The sequence below is a fragment of the Vipera ursinii genome, assembly GCF_947247035.1.
Source record: "Vipera ursinii genome assembly, chromosome: 2".
Classification (NCBI taxonomy): Eukaryota; Metazoa; Chordata; class Lepidosauria; order Squamata; family Viperidae; genus Vipera; species Vipera ursinii.
The window spans coordinates 5,089,440-5,107,092 of NC_139513.1; the positions used below are offsets into that span (position 1 = coordinate 5,089,440).

At 44.0% G+C, this 17,653-nt stretch overlaps 2 protein-coding genes across 2 annotated transcripts in view; both read right to left on the reverse strand.

Annotated features, from left to right (window-relative positions):
* Nucleotides 1-8,773, reverse strand: part of LOC310634717 (alpha-2-macroglobulin-like) — a gene marked incomplete at its 5' end in the record, with an annotated part of 88,928 nt that extends 80,155 nt beyond the window's left edge. Inside the window, 3 exons of the mRNA XM_083353251.1 lie at nt 5,593-5,800; nt 5,937-6,123; nt 8,679-8,773. Of these exons, the coding sequence (XP_083209377.1) occupies nt 5,593-5,800; nt 5,937-6,123; nt 8,679-8,773 (490 nt within the window). The remainder of the gene's footprint in view (nt 1-5,592; nt 5,801-5,936; nt 6,124-8,678) is intronic.
* Nucleotides 8,774-8,789: 16 nt separating this feature from the next.
* LOC310635868 (pregnancy zone protein-like) overlaps nt 8,790-17,653 on the reverse strand; it is a 109,344-nt gene continuing 100,480 nt past the window's right edge. Inside the window, exon 36 of the mRNA XM_083355200.1 lies at nt 8,790-8,853. Coding sequence (XP_083211326.1) covers nt 8,825-8,853 — 29 coding nt within the window. The 3' untranslated portion in view covers nt 8,790-8,824. The remainder of the gene's footprint in view (nt 8,854-17,653) is intronic.

The window sequence follows — 17,653 nt, forward strand, 5'->3', positions numbered from 1 at the left end:
GTTGCCTGGAGGCGGTTCGGGTCTGGATGGGGAGGAACAGACTTCAACTCAACCCTGACAAGACTGAGTGGCTGTGCATTCCGGCATCCCGGGACATTCAAAATGTTCCATCTCTTTCTATGGGGGATGAGCTCTTACCCCCCGTGGATAGGGCTCGCAACTTGGGAGTCCTCCTAGATTCACGGCTTACCCTGGAAGATCATATAGTGGCCGTGACTAGGGGGGCTTTCGCCCAGGTTCGCCTGGTGCGCCAGTTCCGGCCCTATCTGGACCGGGATGCCCTGTGCACGGTCACTCATGCGCTCGTGACCTCTCACCTTGACTACTGTAATGCTCTCTACATGGGGCTTCCCTTGAAGACCACTCGGAGGCTCCAACTGGTACAGAATGCGGCCGCGAGAGTTGTCTTGGGAGTTTCCCGGTACTCCCATGTTACACCTTTGCTCCGCGAGCTGCATTGGTTACCAGTTGTCTTCCGGGTGAGGTTCAAGGTCTTGGTTATGATCTTTAAGTCCTTACATGGCATGGGTCCGGGTTACCTCGGGGACCACCTGCTGCCGGCGTCAACTCCCCTCCGCCCTGTGCGTTCCCACAGAGAGGGCCTCCTCAGGGTGCCTCCAGTCAGGGAATGCCGACTGGCGGCCCCCAGGGGGAGAGCCTTCTCTGTGGGCGCTCCGGCATTATGGAACCAACTGCCGGTGGAGCTCTGGATGGCATCAGACCTCCGAACTTTCCGTCGTGGCCTGAAGACCCATTTATTTGAATTAGCTGGTCTGGCCTGACGGGGGATTTGGGTTTTAAATTGTTGTTTTAGAACTGTATTATTGTTTTTAACTGGGCATTGATTTAATCTTTTTTTTTAACTTTTGTATTGTATTGTATTACTATTTATATATGCCCTGTGAACCGCCCTGAGTCCCTAGGGAGAAGGGCGGTATACAGATTAAATAAAACTATAAACTAAACTATTATTCTCTGCCAAGCGCAACTATGCTCAGATTGACAAAGAGGCCCTAGCCATTGTTGCTGGAATAAAAGAATTCCATGACTATTTATATGGCAAGGACTTCACAGTCTTTACAGACTACAAACCTCTGTTGGGACTTTTCACAACAAACAACCCCCCCCCCGCATACTTTCACCAAGAATGCTGAGATGGTCTATTTTTCTATATGCATACACTTTTAAATTGATTCACAAACCTGATAAAGAAATGGGCCATGCTGATGGCCTCAGCAGACTACCACTGCCACTAATGGAACCATATCCAGCTCTAGCTGCTAGAATATTGTCAATACAGGACCTACATGAATTCCCCTTCCATGCAGGGGACATTGCTGCTGAAACTGCCACAGATAGAACACTTAGTAGAGTATTGGCATGGGTATACACGGGCTGGTTGGATAAAAGCCCAGGTTCTGAATTTCAGAACTATTTTGTCAGAAGGCATGAGTTATCTGCCCACAAGGGGTGCATTTTATGGGGAAACAGAGTCATAATTCCCACTTCCCTAAGAGACAGGGTTTTACAGTCATTACATGAAGGCCATTCAGGCATTGTCAGAATGAAAGCTTTAGCTAGAAGCTACCTTTGGTGGCCTGGCCTTGATAAGGACATTGAGGCACAAGTCCATGGTTGTTATACATGCTAGCAATCGAGGCCTGAAATGCCACAGGCTCCAGTTCACAGGTGGGAGAAACGCACACTCCCTGGTCTAGGATTCACATAGACTATGCTGGGCCCTTTCAGGGACAGCTCTTCCTTATAATAGTTGGTAGCCACTCCAAATGTCTGGAAGTAATTCCAGTTCCTAACATGACTACTGCTAGGACTATCCAGGTGCTGAGAAAACTCTTTGCCACACATGGGCTGCCAGATGTCTTAGTTTCAGACAGTGGGACCCAATTCACTGCTGCTGAATTTCAGGCCTTCCTTAGAGCTAATTTCATCAGACATGCGCATTGTCATAGGTGACTGGCATCACAGATTGGCAGATTGGCAGATTTTCTACTCTGCCAGCATTTGTGGAGTTCCTCAGGGGTCGGTCCTCTCTCCCCTCCTGTTCAATATCTATATGAAGCCGCTGGGTGAGATCATTTGTGGTTTTGGGGTGGGGTATCATCAGTACACCGATGATACCCAACTTTTTCTTTCTACCCCAAACCAACTCAGTGATGCCCTCGACATGATGTCTCGTTGCCTGGAGGCGGTTCGGGTTTGGATGGGGAGAAAGAGGCTCAGACTCAATCCTGCCAAGACTGAGTGGCTGTGCGTACAGGCATCTCGAGTGAACCATTGTATTCCATCTTTAATGATGGGGGGTGAGGTGTTACCCCCCCATCGATAGGGCTCACAACTTGGGCGTCCTCCTGGATTCGCGGCTCAGCCTTGAAGATCATATAGCAGCCGTGACCAGGGGGGCTTTTGCCCAGGTTCGCCTGGTGCGCCAGTTGCAGCCCTATCTGGACCGAGATGCCTTGCGCACGGTCACTCATGCACTCGTGACCTCCCGGTTAGACTACTGCAATGCTCTCTACATGGGGCTGCCCTTGAGGACCACTCGGAGGCTTCAACTGGTGCAGAATGCAGCCGCGCGAGTTGTGATGGGGGCCTCCCAATACTCCCATATAACACCTCTGCTCCATGAGCTGCATTGGCTTCCGGTTGTCCTCCGGGTGAGATTCAAGGTGCTGGTGATGACCTATAAAGCCCTAAATGGCTTGGGTCCGGGATATCTGAGGGAACACCTGCTGCCGGCATCAAGTTCCCTTTGTCCTGTGCGCTCCCACAGGGAGGGCCTTCTCACGCCTGCCCTCTGGAACCAGTTACCCGTAGAGCTTAGGACTGCCCCTGATTTTCGTTCGTTCCGCCAGGACCTGAAGACCTGGTTCTTTGAGTTTTCCAGCCAGGACTGAGGATTTTTTATTTTTTTTAACTTATTGTAATTGGGTTTTTAATCAGAGATATAGCGGTTTTAGATTTTAATCAAGGAAAATTTAATCTATTTTAATTGCTATTAATTTTTGTATTGTAATGTTGTTTTAATTGCCTTGTGAACCGCCCTGGGTCCTACGGGAGAAGGGCAGTATATAAGTTTAATAAATATAAATATATAAATATTCTATGCCCTGCACTGCTATAGGCAAAAGTCCTGCAGAACTACATTGGGGGAGGCGATTGATCACTAAACTGGTCAGGTTGCATCCAGATAGAGTGGCAGCAGAATCCTCTCAACCAAAACCCGCTAGGGGGCTGCAAATGGGCGATTGGGTTTGGGCCAGGAACTATGGTCATGGGAATCTGTGGGTTCCTGGTCAAATTACCAAAGCATCTGGGCCCCTGTCTTATGAAGTGGGGTTGGAGAGAGGGTGAGTTGTCAGACGCCACATTGATCAACTCAGAAAATGGTTTCCAGAATGGCCACTAATTGAGGACTGCATCATAAGTCCCTCCCAAGGTCCTCAAACCTGCAGCCAAGCCAGTCCTCACATGGACTCTCAGGACTTGAGGAGGAACCAGAGGGAGAAGTGGGGAGTCCAGGAATGCAATATGGATCCCCTGAAGGAGCAAGCCAACCAGACTTCAGCAACTGCTGTGCCTACTCTGCTGATCAGTCTGACTCTGGGGTGGGCCAACCTGGAGAGGCCAGCCAGAAAGCATCTAATCCCCTTGATTCAGGAGCACCAAGGGACACAGGTCTACCCAGCCCACTGGGTAAGCTGGTAGACCACAAAGTGACTGGAACTCCAAGACGTTCCACTAGGGCACACAAGCCTCCTTCATATCTTGCTGATTACATTGTAAAATAAAGAGCTATAATATTGTTGCATTGCAGCTTGCCACTGTACTACAGAAACTAGTATGATGATGTTAACTGTCTGGCGTATTGTCAATGAAGGCATATTCATTCAGGTGCTATGATGTAACTGTCTAGTGTGCTGTCAATGAAGCCTATTCATTCAGACGTTGTTTAACAACATTGTAACCTATATGGGTTTTTTTCCTATTACTATTATTTAAGTTTGTTTTGATAATGAGTCTTGATAATTGCATTAAGACTAACTTGTGTTAATATTGTCTGATCTAAGAGGGGAGGGGTGTTATGTACTGGGCTCATTAGTAATACCACGTGGGTTGCTGGAGCAGCTAACGGCTCTCCAGCAACCCAGACTACAAGTCTCCAGTGCTGCTATTGGCTATCCCTAGGTGACAATGGTTGCTTCAAACCTATTGGCTGCCACCTAGGGGCTAGACTATATATTGTGGCTAGTTGCAGCCATTTCCCCAGTTCAGATTCTGCAAGAAATAAACCATGAGTTTTCCTGTACTCATTTACCTCGTGTTCATTCCTGCACCAAAGAACCCGCTACACAACAGCCCACATGTGCTCCAGATGGCTACTCCTGGCAGAACAGTGATTTTCCACAAATTGAAGTGCCCAGAGACAAAGGGATCAGCTATCTTTGTGATTGCAATGAAGTCTTTTAAAGGACACTAAGTTTGCAAGCCTCACTTTCTAATTGCTGTCAGAAATTGCCTATTAACCATTTTAAAAAGCAAACCGCCTCACAGTGGTCATTTGCCCTTACGGCTGATCGTAGAGACACTGCAACATGGCCCCTGCCTATTTCAGTAAAGCCATGGGAAATGGGGTGGGGAGGAGTAAGTGGATTATGGGATGCTAGCAAACCAGGCCCAGTCTCTGGAGACCCAGCAGGGCAGGATGGGGGGAAGCAATTGTGGGGACCCCAGGGGAGCATGAGGTATCTCAGTGGACTGGGAGAGACCTTGGGTGGCCTGATCCAGCACCAAACCCCCATAGTCTTCCTCACCTTGAGATACCTCATGTGCATTTAGCGACCTTCACATTCAATTAGCGAATGCATTGGAGAAAGGGAGTCATCACATTCATTTAACGTGATTCGATCAAACAAATCCTCGGATTACAAATTTAATTGGCAGGCTGTATTACATTTGTAACTCAAACATTAAGTGATTCACTTAAGAACCATGGAAAAAAAGATAATAAAATCAGGCTGTCATGGTTCCAACAGATGAAACTTGAGGCATTGTTTACCTTAAAGGATCTTTTATTCAAGTAGCATAATATTGGCACTTACATAATTGAAGCCAAAAACTGATTTCTCCTCCCCTGGGGACATAGTATCAAAGCACAATTCCCTCCCCCAATTAACAGTCATAAATCACTTTCCCCAATTAGCTTGAAGTGCAGGCTTCCTCTCCAGCTCTCCAGCCCGCCAATTTTTTATCAGCTCTGGGCTCAATAACCTTGATTCTCACGCTAAGTGTAGTGTTATGTCTAGCTAGACTCTCATTCACATCCCCACCCTCCCAGCAGAAGGGCGGTATACAAATTAAATTAAATAAATAAATAAAAATAAATCATCTAACTCTAAAAGCAAAAGGATAAAGATGGCTACATTTCCATCTGTTGTCAATGGAAAAATATGTGATGTTAGCAGCGTTGACACAGGCATGACTCAATTAAGTTGCTCAGCAATGGAAATTCTGATCCCAATTGTGTTCATACCTCTACCTCTACAATTTTTCCACTGGGAGGACCTCACTTACCTTCCTCTCCTGCCTTGTAAATGGGCTTGTCTGTCTGAACAAAAAGTAGGTCACTCGGGTTTCTGACTATGACCGGTTCTTGTTGTGTCACGTTCAACATTTTTCCCTTCAGTGCCACCCTGAGAAGGACCTTGGGATGGTCTGTAGCCCCACGAAACCTTGAGGGATGTCCTGAAGGACTGCTTGAGGAATGCTTCAACTTGGGAAGCTGGAGAAGAAAGAAGGGTAACAGTGTGAGGCTTCTTCGCAGTTCCTATTGAAAGCATGTATAACCTCTTGCTTTACTTCCTGGACCCCTGCCAGTAATCATCCCCCCCTCAAATAAAACACCCTGGAACTCCTACCTGGAAGGAAATACATTGGAAGATGTCCTTCTCAACCATCATGTTCACTTCAGTCAAGCTTATGTTCTTGTCCTCAAATTCCACGGTGATGCTCAAAGCCAAGGTCTCATTGAAATGGAGCATCTGGACACAAACCTTCTCAGGGGTCTGCATGTGGATCACAGAGGGCACCAGGATCAAGTATTGCCTGGAAGGTAGGAAAGGGAAAAGGATTTATCAAGTGAGTGACACGGATGTCCTGTGACCAGGGTAGGTTTCACTACAGGAAGTCACCACCCCTGCAGCTAAAATAATTTCCTTGATGGATTAATTATCAGTTTTGTCATTGTGACAGAGGAAGGAAGGAAGGAAGGAAGGAAGGAAGGAAGGAAGGAAGGAAGGAAGGAAGGAAGGAAGGAAGGAAGGAAGGAAGGAAAGAAAGAAAAAAAGAAAGAAAGAAAGAGAGAGGGAGGGAGGGAGGGAAGGAAGGAAGGAAGGAAGAAAGGAAGGGGAGGGAAGGGAGGGAGGGAGGGAAGGAAGGAAAGAAGGAAGGAAGGAAGAAAGAAAGAAAGAAAGAAAGAAAGAAAGAAAGAAAGAAAGAAAGAAAGAAAGAAAGAAAGAAAGAAAGAAAGAAGGAAGGAAGGAAGGAAGGAAGGAGGGGGGAAGGAAGAAAACAAAGGAAAGGAAAGGAAGGAAGGAAGATAGGAAAGGAAGGAAGGAAGGAAGGAAGTTCTAGGTAGCTTCTCTCCTTGATTTGTTTCTATCCATTGCTTCTTGTCCTTCGGGTGCTTTGAAAAATGCTAAATCAAATGTAGTTGGACTGGATCTGTGATTAAATTTTTGCCATGGACTTTTAAATTGATTTTTGCAAGAAAATTGTAGAGATGTATAACTAAAGTCAAAGCAACACTAACTCTGAGGTTCCAACACAAATTCATAGACTTAAACAATAGGTTTCCGCCACGTCTTACGTAGTCCATATTATCGAGTTCATTTTGTTACGGGAACCGTCTGCTTCAAACCCATGCCTGTTATGCTGCCCTTGAAACGCTTTTAGGCTTTCATGTAGAAGTTTCTTTTCTCCATCTAACCCACTCAAAAGTAACACCTCCCCACCTTACTCTAAAGGCAAGCTGAAACACAGCGGCATGTAGCTGCCAAAGTTTCATCCTTGACAAGAAGTCTGTTGCAAACAGAATTGAAGTAAGATATTGCTCTTTTACAATCAGTCATCACTTGGGGAATAAAATAAAATGGCCTGTGGATTTATCTGTCCCAAGACAAAGGTATAAAAGCCAGAACTGACTACTATTTGAATATAAAATGGGTCCCAGAAACCATAGCAGGGCTTCTTTTGTAATAGAACGCTCAGAACGGATTTCCGACACCTTTTTTGGATGGAACCTTGTAGGGTAGGCAAGGTGGGTTGTATGACATGTGTGAGTTCCGGCACCTTTTTCTTTTACAAAAAAAGCACTGCATAGCTATATGATTAATAAATGAGAGATAGATGGAGCCTTTTCAATATTATACTTCAACTCTTAGCTTCCAGAAGTTATCCAGAACAGAGCAGAATAACCGAGAATACCAATATCCAAATGAATAATGCACATGATGTTAGGGAGGAAAAAAACTTTCATATAGACCATGATTCCCCACAATTCTATGAAAAATCTTATGATTTTTGAATTAACTTCATGTACAATCCAGAGAGCTAAACTCTCTAGTCACAAGGTTCATGTGTTTTCATGCAAAAAAAAAAAATCCTGAAACCTTTAGAAAAACCATTCTGCTCTGTTCTGGGCAAAAGTTCTGAGTCCCTTTGGGAGAAGGGCGGTATATAAATCTCAATAAATTAAATTAAATTAAAAGGCCATCAAACTTGTTTGAATCATTAACTCTTTGCAAAATGTAACTAAACTGGATTTTGGACCTGCATTAGAATAACCAAAGTATGTTGTTATTTTGGATCTACCTGATTAGCCATGGTTCAATAAATTTTGGAAGCCCAGAAAAATATTACTACTGAGCCCTAATTAAATCATCTTTACGCTACTGCTTGTGTATATGCCTGGTCACATTCAACAAAATGGGACCAGCAAAATTTTCTAGAAATAAGGGGTAGTGATAGTCCCTAATCTGAATTTTCCTTCTCACATTTGGGCTGTGGAATAAATTCCTACCAGGTAAGACAATTGTGAAGCATTCTGGATTGAAATGCCCAAAGGAACTTTGGAGTGTGCTGTTTTCAACCGCAGAATTTTGCAAAGAGACATGGCTGCTTTAAAAAGTTGCAGATATGAGCTGCTTGAATACCCCATCACTCCCAGTTTTTTGCCTTTGAATATATTTATTTTTATTTTTTTATTAAGAGCATATATTTATTTTTATTTTTTTTTATTTTTATTTATTTATTTAATATAGAGCATTGCATAGCCGTAGCAAACCCATCCGGCCTCTAACTAGCTTTCAATGGCCTACAAAGACTAATTAAATGTCTTTCGGGCTACTCATGAGAATGCTAGGCTTGCTTCCTCTGGCCTCAACAGTTTGTGGATGGGTCTCCAGTTGGTTTTTCTAAACCTCTGAGCCTTAGGAAGCCAACTGTTGCTACACTGGGGCACCAGCCATACAATGACTCCTCTGTTGAGTGTGTGAATTCCCTACTTGCAAACCTGCAAAGAAGAAGAAGGAAGGACAAAGCTGGAAGTGGAGATTTGGTAAGGAAAAAAGGAAGACAAGAAGGTCCAACAAGCATCTTACGGTTCGGTGTAATTAGCCAATGAAGTCAGAGGAAGAAGAGTCACCAGCAGCAGCATGGAGAGGCTGGGTCCCTTCCAGATCCATCCATTCCCCATGGTGTTTGGATGGCTGGTGGTGTGCAAAGCCAATGCCTCTGATCATTCTCCCTATGGCTGTTGCTCCTTATACTGTCTACCTGCAAACAGAGAAGATAAGAAATGGGCTGGAGCAGATTGCAACAGCCAATTCTGTTTGCATTAACTGATCTTCCTGGTTGTCGAGAACAAAGAGTATTAAGTTGAAATAACTCAATTGCCAAATTCTTTTCCAGTGGTGCTGTGCAAGTTAGAGAAACTGGCTGCATAAGGTACCTTCCAACCAGCTCATATTTGCCTAGAGGCCACACTGCTCACTTTCTGTACCCAGCTTCTGACCAACCAATGTCATGATTTTTCCAACTGTAACCCTTTAAAATCCACGGCCTTAGAACAAATCTCTGCGCTTGCTTTGGAAACTTTAATCCCAAGTGACATTTCTTTTGCAAAGCAAAGATCTCAAAAAGATTTACGTGTCTTGTGTGCTTAATTAGCATTAGCACACCATGCCCAAAACAAAAGACAAAACCCGGCATTTCCTGGGACAACATTGAAAGAAGTAGATTATTATTCAGAAATTTCTAATGAGTCTAAAGATCTATAGAAGAAGACACCCGAAAGTCATAAACTCAGACAAGTAAACTATATACAAATAAGAAAAGCAGAAGTTGCTCGCTAGCTGAAATCACAAGCAGAGGAAATACAGAAATAGCTATAAGAGCTGAGCTTTTTTAACAGAAAGTTAGATGGTGATAGGTAGGATGTGCACAAAGGGGCTTCCTGGTACATGGGTGTTGTGATTCAGGGTCAGCCTGTGGGTTCGGCAGTTGGGTCGGACGAATCAGAGGAGGAGGGGGGTGTTGAAGACCTTGCTGATGATAGCCCTCAGGCAGGCCCCTCCCACTTGGTCACCATGGAGACCCAGCTGTGTGAGCCTGACAGTGTGGATAAAGATGACCCACAGCTGGCCCTGTTCTAGGACGCCCGACGCAGGAGGCAGTCAAGTAGGAGTAAACAGAGGAAGGCTGTGGGGCTTCTCGGAAGGAGGCAGAGAGAGGCCACGCCCTGAACTCTCTATAAAGGGAATGTTTGGGGAGGGCTGGTTTGCTGAAAGCAACCGCTCAGATAGTGTTTCAAAGCTCCTGTATCTTGGTTCGTGTCTTGTTTGTTTTTTGTAGTAATAAATTTGGCAGACGTCATTCCAGCCTCTTGCCGTTTATAAAGGGGTTGCCTTTTCTGCAAGGCCGGTAGCAGGCTGGTACAGAACAGTGGGAGGGATAGTGGTTTTAGGCAGTCCGGATTAGTTATCGGATGATTGGGGAAGGGGGGTTGAGTGCGATAGGGGAGGGGGGAATCTGCGTCATGGGTAGGGTATAAAAATGTGTCAAACAGTTCTTTAATGATTTCCAGAGCTTGGGGCAGGAACTCAGCAGAATGGGCTGTAGGCTCACTTTTTCAGAGGTCTTACCAATGTATAAGGAGCAAAATGGAAAAGGCCAGCGTATAGCAGAATTTAATATGTGGCTAAAGGAGTGGTGTAAAGGAGAAGGCTTTGGTTATATTAGTCACGATGTCTGTAGCTGGTCCAATGAAAAAATGTACAAAAGAGATGGTCTGCATCCATCCAAGAAAGGGACTGAGTTACTTGGCAATAAATTCACAGCTTTTCTGGAGGAATATTTAAACTAAACAAAGGGGACAGTGAGTTAATTGATACAGAACATCACTGTCCCCGGCAATCTAAGAAAATAGGGGAACTTAGACACCACACAAGTTATGTAGCAAGTAAACACAGGGTCAGTCATAAAGGAGTATGAACAGTAAGCAGGGTGAACTAGAAATTCAGGTAAATGAGGGTAGATATGATATTGTTGCCATTACAGAAACATGGTGGGACGAAACCCACAAATGGAACACACAGCTAGAGGGATTTAAATTATTTAAAAGAAATAGACTAAACAAAAGAGGAGGTGGAGTTGCCATATATATAAGAAATAACTTTATCTCTACAGAAATAGAGCACAACAATGATGAAAACTGGAAACTTGAATGTATTTGGGTCAATATAAAAGGGGGGGAAATGACATTGCCATAGGTGTATACTATAGGCCACCCAACCAAGCAAAGGAAATAGATGAACTTTTTGCTAGTCAGTTAACTAAGGTATGTAGGAAGCGCATCACAATAGTAATGAGGGACTTTAATTACCCTGATATCAACTGGGAGACAAATTCTGCACCAAGTGAAGATCTAACAGATTCTTGACAAACCTAGCAGACAACTTTCTCTCCCAAAAGGTAAAGAAGGGAACTAGGGGATTAGCCATATTGGATTTAATTTTCACTAACAGAGATGAAATGATAGAAAGTGTCAAAGCCACAGGAACTTTGGGGGGAAGTGATCATGCAATATTAGAATTCAACATTATGGAAGCACAAGCAATAGAATACAGCCAAACTAGAGTCTTGGAGTATAAAAGAGCTAATTTCAATAAACTTAGAGAGACCTTGGGAAGAATTCCATGGATGAGAATCCTAAAGGGGAAAACAACTCAAGAAGCTTGGGAAATTTTGAAAAGTGAGATAATAAAGGCCCAGTCTAGCACAATACCAACAAAGAAGAAAAATAACAGCTTTCAAAAGAAACCAGCATGGCTGCATAAAGAACTCTCTGATAAACTGAGAGATAAAAAGGACAAGTATAAGAAGTGGAAAGAGGGGCACATAACTAAGGCAGAATATCAGCAAACAGCCCGTGCCTGCAAAGATGAAGTGAGGGAAGTTAAGGCTCAAAATGAACTAAGGCTTGCGACCAAAGTCAAAAATAACAAAAAAAAAGTTTCTTTCAACATATAAGAAACAAGAAAAAAGTTAAGGAAATGATTGGTCCATTAGTGGGGGACAGTGGCAAGAAGGTGACAAGCAACAGGGAGAAAGCAGAACTATTTAACTCGTTTTTTGCATCTGTCTTTACACAAAGGGGAAAAAACAGTCCAACCTACCAAAAGCAGTGCCATAAAAACAGAATAGAAACGCAAGTTAAGATAGGCAAGAAAATGGTAAGTGAGCACCTGTCCAGCCTAGACGAGTTCAAATCACCAGGACTAGATGGATTACACCTCAAGGTTCTCAAGGAACTGGCAGACGTGATCTCAGAACCACTGAACTATATTTTTCAAAGATCCTGGAGCACTGGGGAACTACCAGAGGACTGGAAGAGAGCTGATTTATTTTTTTTTATTTATTTATTTAGTTACATTTATATACCGCGGTTTACAGGGAATTAAAAAATCCAACATACAAAAGTTAAAAACCAAATTAAAAAATATTAAATTGACCCTGTACACATTAAAAAACCCCAATTAAAAATTTCTCCTCAGCCTGGGCCCGAGAGCTCAAAGAGCCAGGTCTTCAGGCCCCGGCAGAATGATCGGAGGTTGGGGGCAGTTCTCAGCTCCACCGGCAGCTGGTTCCAGAGGGCAGGCGCTCCCACTGAGAAGGCCCTGTCCCTGGGTGTCACCCGCCGGCAATCTCTCACCGGCGGAACCCTGAGCAGACCCTCCCTGTGGGAGCACACTGGGCAAAGGGCGTTTGATGCCGGCAGCAGGTGTTCCCTCAAATAACCCGGACCCAGGCCATGTAGGGCTTTATAGGTAATAACCAGCACCTTGAATTTCACCCGGAGGGCAACCGGAAGCCAATGCAGCTCACGGAGTAGAGGTGTTACATGGGAGTATCAGGAAACCCCCATTACAACTCGCGCGGCCTCATATGGTAGTTCCCATATTCAAAAAAAGGGGGGAAATAGATCCAGGAAACTACAAACCTATCAGCCTGACCTCAATACCTGGGAAGATTCTGGAAAAGATAATCAAACAACAAATCAGCGAACACCTTGATGCAAACAAAGTTATCACTAAAAGCCAACATGGGTTTGTCAAAAACAGATCATGCCAGACAAACCTTATTGCATTCTTTGACCAAGTGAAAACTAGTGGACCAGAGGAATAATAATAATATCCACTCTCATTTTGCACCTTTCTATCTTATCAAGTAGTAGGTTGTGATCTACTTTATCAAATGCCTTACTGAAGTCCAAGTAAATTATATCTACAGCAGGAATGATAAGATAGAAAAATGTGGGTTAGTTAGCATCACCACCAGATGGATTCGTAGCTGGCTGACAGGCCGTACTCAGCATGTGGTCCTCAATGGAACTGCATCTACATGGAAGGAAGTGTGTAGTGGGGTGCCCCAGGGCTCTGTTCTGGGCCCAGTGCTCTTCAACATCTTCATCAACGATTTGGATGAGGGGATAGATGGGGAACTCATCAAATTTGCAGATGACACCAAGCTGGCAGGAATAGCCAATACTCCAGAAGATAGGCTTAAGATACAGGAGGATCTGGACAGACTCGAACATTGGGCACTATCTAACAAAATGAAATTCAGTTGTGAAAAAAGTAAGGTTCTACATTTAGGCAGGAAAAATCAAATGCACAGGTATAGTATAGGTGGTACCTTGCTCGATAGTAGTAACTGTGAGAGAGATCTTGGAGTCCTAGTGGACAATCACTTAAATATGAGCCAGCAGTGTGCTGCAGCTGCCAAAAAAGCCAACACAGTGCTAGGCTGCATTAACAGAGGGATAGAATCAAGATCAAGTGAAGTACTAATACCACTTTACAATGCCTTGGTAAGGCCTCACCTGGAATACTGCATCCAGTTTTGGTCACCACGATGTAAAAAAGATGTTGAGACTCTAGAAAGAGTACAGAGAAGAGCAACAAAGATGATTGGGGGACTGGAGGCTAAAACATATAGGGAACGGTTGCTGGAATTGGGTATGTGTAGTTTAATGAAGAGAAGGGTGAGGGGTGACATGATAGCAGTGTTCCAATATCTCAGGGGCTACCACAAAGAAGAGGGAGTCAAGCTATTCTCCAAAGCACCTGAAAGCAGGACAAGAAGCAATGGATGGAAACTAGTCAAGGAGAGAAGCAACCTAGAACTAAGGAGAAACTTCCTGACAGTTAGAACAACTAACCAGTGGAACAACCTGCCTCCAGAAGTGGTGAATGCTCCAACACTGGAAGTTTTTAAGAAGAGACTGGACAGCCATTTGTCTGAAATGGTATAGGGTTTCCTGCCTTAGCAGGGGGCTGGACTAGATGACCTCCAAGGTCCCTTCCAAATTATTATTATTATTATTATTATTATTATTATTATTATTATTATTATTATTATTATTATTATTATTATTATTATTATTATTATGGTGTGGCTGAACTCCTACGTGTGTTTCAGCTCACCAAGCCTTTGCAAATGCTTCTTTTTTGAATAAAACTTTGTTGCTGGAATTCCAATTGAGTTTGTTTGTTTTGGGATCTTGAGCCACATTCCAAACAACATCCTGGGTGGGTACTTAAAAAGAAAAAAATCCATTTTACTAAGAGGATTCTGAGCACCATAGTTGAAAAAGGATGCTGGAAAATTGGAAAGAAGCCCAAGAGAACTACCAAGATGGTGGAAGATCTGGAAACCAAGCCTTTATTTATTTAAGTGTTTGTCAAATTTATATGGCCACCATTTCACACAAAGTGACTCTGGGAAGCATATAACAGAACTTATGTTTAAAACAAGACCCATCAAAAGACCCTCACTCAACACACCCACACCTGAAGCCCTTGTAAGCAGAAGAACTCCGACAATGACATTCCCTAAAGACACCATATGTTCCTGGCTGAGTTAGGATATTGGGTGTTTCCTTTGCTAAGTGTTGTGATTCTGTGCCAGCCTGTGATCCCGGCAGCTGAGTCGGGGGAATCAGAGGAGGAGGAGGAGGGGGCTTGGGAACCCATCAGAGTGGGAGAAAGGCTCTGATGAGTTACAAGACTTACAAAGTGAGGAAGAACCTGCCCCTCCCCCATTCATGATCAAGCTGAAAGCCCGCTGTGCTGGATGGCTGAGTCAGACTCAGAGGAAGCACAGTTGGAAGACCTCAGAGAGGCACATAAACGTGGACAGGTCACATGAGTAAATCAGAGGGAGGCAATGGGGCGACTCCAGGGGAGAAGGAGAAAGCAGTGAGAAGTCATGTCTTGGGGGCTGCATAACAAAAAGGGGATGTGTGGGCAGGGCTGGTTGCTGGAGGCAACTGTTTGCAAAGAACTTCTGTGTCAAGAGAAGGTGGTCTGTTTATTTTACCAGTGAGGTATTTCATGTTTTGGCTTGTGCTCCATTTTGTTTGTGGACAAGGTCTGTAACTCAAATAAAAAAGGAGTTATTTTTCCAGTCTACTATTAAAAGAGGGGTTGCCTTGTGAAGTAACAAGGATATACGTAGGCTGGGACAGAACACTATCCTTTTATGACCTTGCATTCATGGTTCTGCAAGTGGCCAGAGATAGCCAGGCCATCTGCACATATTCACAATTGATACTGTTCCCTAAGCCTGGGTCAACACCATCACCTTCACCAATATTTTCTAAACTCTTTCCAATTCCCCCCACATCTTCCTTCTATTGTGGCTACCAGATCCAGACATAGTGTTCCAGATGCAGTCTGACAAGTTCAGAGAGAACAGAATGACCACTTCCTGGTACCTTGCTCAATAGTAGCAACTGTGAGAGGGATCTTTGAGTTGTCGTGGACAATCACTTGAATATGAGCCAGCTGTGTGCTGCAGCTGCCAAAAAAAAGCCAACACAATGCTAGGTTGTATTAACAGAGGGATAGAATCAAGATCATATGAAGTGTTAATACCACATTACAATGCCTTGATATTGGAATACTGCATCCAGTTTTGGTCACCATGATGTAAAAAAGATGTTGAAACTCTAGAAAGAGTACAGAGAAGAGCAACAAAGATGATTTGGGACTGGAGGCTAAAACATATAAGGAATGGTTGCTGGAAGTGGGTATGTGTAGTTTAATGAAAAGAAGGATGAGGGATGACATGATAGCAGTGTTCCAATATCTCAGGGGCTGCCGCAAAGGAGAGGGAGTCAAGCTATTCTCCAAAGCCCCTGAAGGCAGGACAAGAAGCGACAGATGGAAATTAATCAAGGAGAGAAACAATCTGGAACTAAGGAAGAATTTCCTGACAATGAGGACAGTTAATCAGCAGAATGGCTTGACTTCACAAGTTGTCGGTGCTCCATCACTGGAGGTTTTTAAGAAGAGACTGGACAGCCATTTGTCTGAAATGGTATAGGGCAGGGGTAGGCAACCTTGGCTCTTTTATGACTCGTGGAGTTCAACTCCCTGGCTCACAAATTCTGGGAGTTGAAATCCACGAGTCATAAAAGAGCCAAGGTGAGACGGGGTGAGTTACCGTCATTCGCTCCAGCTCCTGCTGGAGTGCAAATGAGAGTGGATAAATAGGTACCACTATGGTGAGCTCATTAATGGAGACATGAAAGGAGCCCCCAACTGGGCATCCCCCAGGCAACAGTGATGTCACTGGCAGATCCTTTCATTACAGAAGCACCTCACTGCTTCTGACTCAGAAGTATAATATAACGTCCTGCTCTGCAGCCAGCAAGCCACATCTGTCATCCTCGGAGTTAGGAAAGCTGTTTTTTTTCTCTTTCTTTCTTTCTTTCTTTCTTTCTTTCTTTCTTTCTTTCTTTCTTTCTCTTTCTTTCTTTCTTTCTTTTTCTTTCTTTCTTTCTTTCTTTCTTTCTTTCTTTCTTTCTTTCTTTCTTTCTTTCTTTCTTTCTTTCTTTCTTTCCTTCTTTACTTCCTTTCTTTTGTAAGGTCCCAGTCCCTTACTTGAACTTGAGATATCATAATCTAATCAGATAACCCAAGTGGAGACTTCTTGATCAAGCAGCACTTTATTTGATCAAATCAAGATGCTGAGTGGCCAACAATCTGGAACGCTGGCAAAGTTACGTCCAGAGGTGCCACACCTTAGAAAGTTAGTAGCATTGCTTTATAAACTTTGTGAGCCAATGAAAATCAGACAACAGAGCCATTACATTATAAAGACATCAATCATTCCTGTACCCTCCCTTATTCCCTCCTTCAGTACATCCCATCCTTGTACATGATTCTCACACCTGTATGAGATTTCACTGGCAAAAGCCGAGCAAAAAAGCAAGAAAGCAACACTTAGTCTAAACAATTACCCTTTGTTCCAGAACCCTTCACTTTCATCCTCTTAAAAATATCCTTCTGAATCAGAAGGAGGCTCTTTTTCGGCTGTGCTTTGAAAACAGTTGCTGGCTTGTGCCAGACCAAGAGATCTGTCCAGGTCACCTGCTACATTTCATTTCATGATACACAAAGATCCATTCAGCTCCTGTGCTCCATTCCTTCTGCTTCACAATGGGTTTTTCCCCCTGCACATTCACGGATGGAGCAATGAAAGGATGGACTTGTGTGTGTGTGTGTGTGTGTGTGTGTGTGTGTGTGTGTGTGTTTAAGCCAGCTGAAATCAATAAGAGTGACCCCAGCTGGCAGTTTCCGGACAGCACTTGTATGTTAGCCAAAGCATTTTGGGAGAATTTATTTTTTTCAGAGCCTGCAACTTCAGACTTTTTTCCACACAACCCTTGTTGTTGTTGTTAGTTGCGAAGTCGGGTCCGACCCATCGCGACCCTATGGACAATGTTCCTCCAGGCTTTCCTGTCCTCTACCATCTTCTGGAGTCCATTTAAGCTCACGCCTACTGCTTCAGTGACTCCATCCAGCCACCTTATTCTCTGTCATCCCCTTCTTCTCTTGCCCTCAATCTTTCCCAGCATTAGGCTCTTCTCCAGTGAGTCCTTCCTTCTCATTAGGTGGCCAAAGTATTTGAGTTTTAGCTTCAGGATCTGGCCTTCTAAAGAGCAGTCAGGGTTGATCTCCTCTAGGACTGACCGGTTTGATCGCCTTGCAGTCCAAGGGACTCGCAG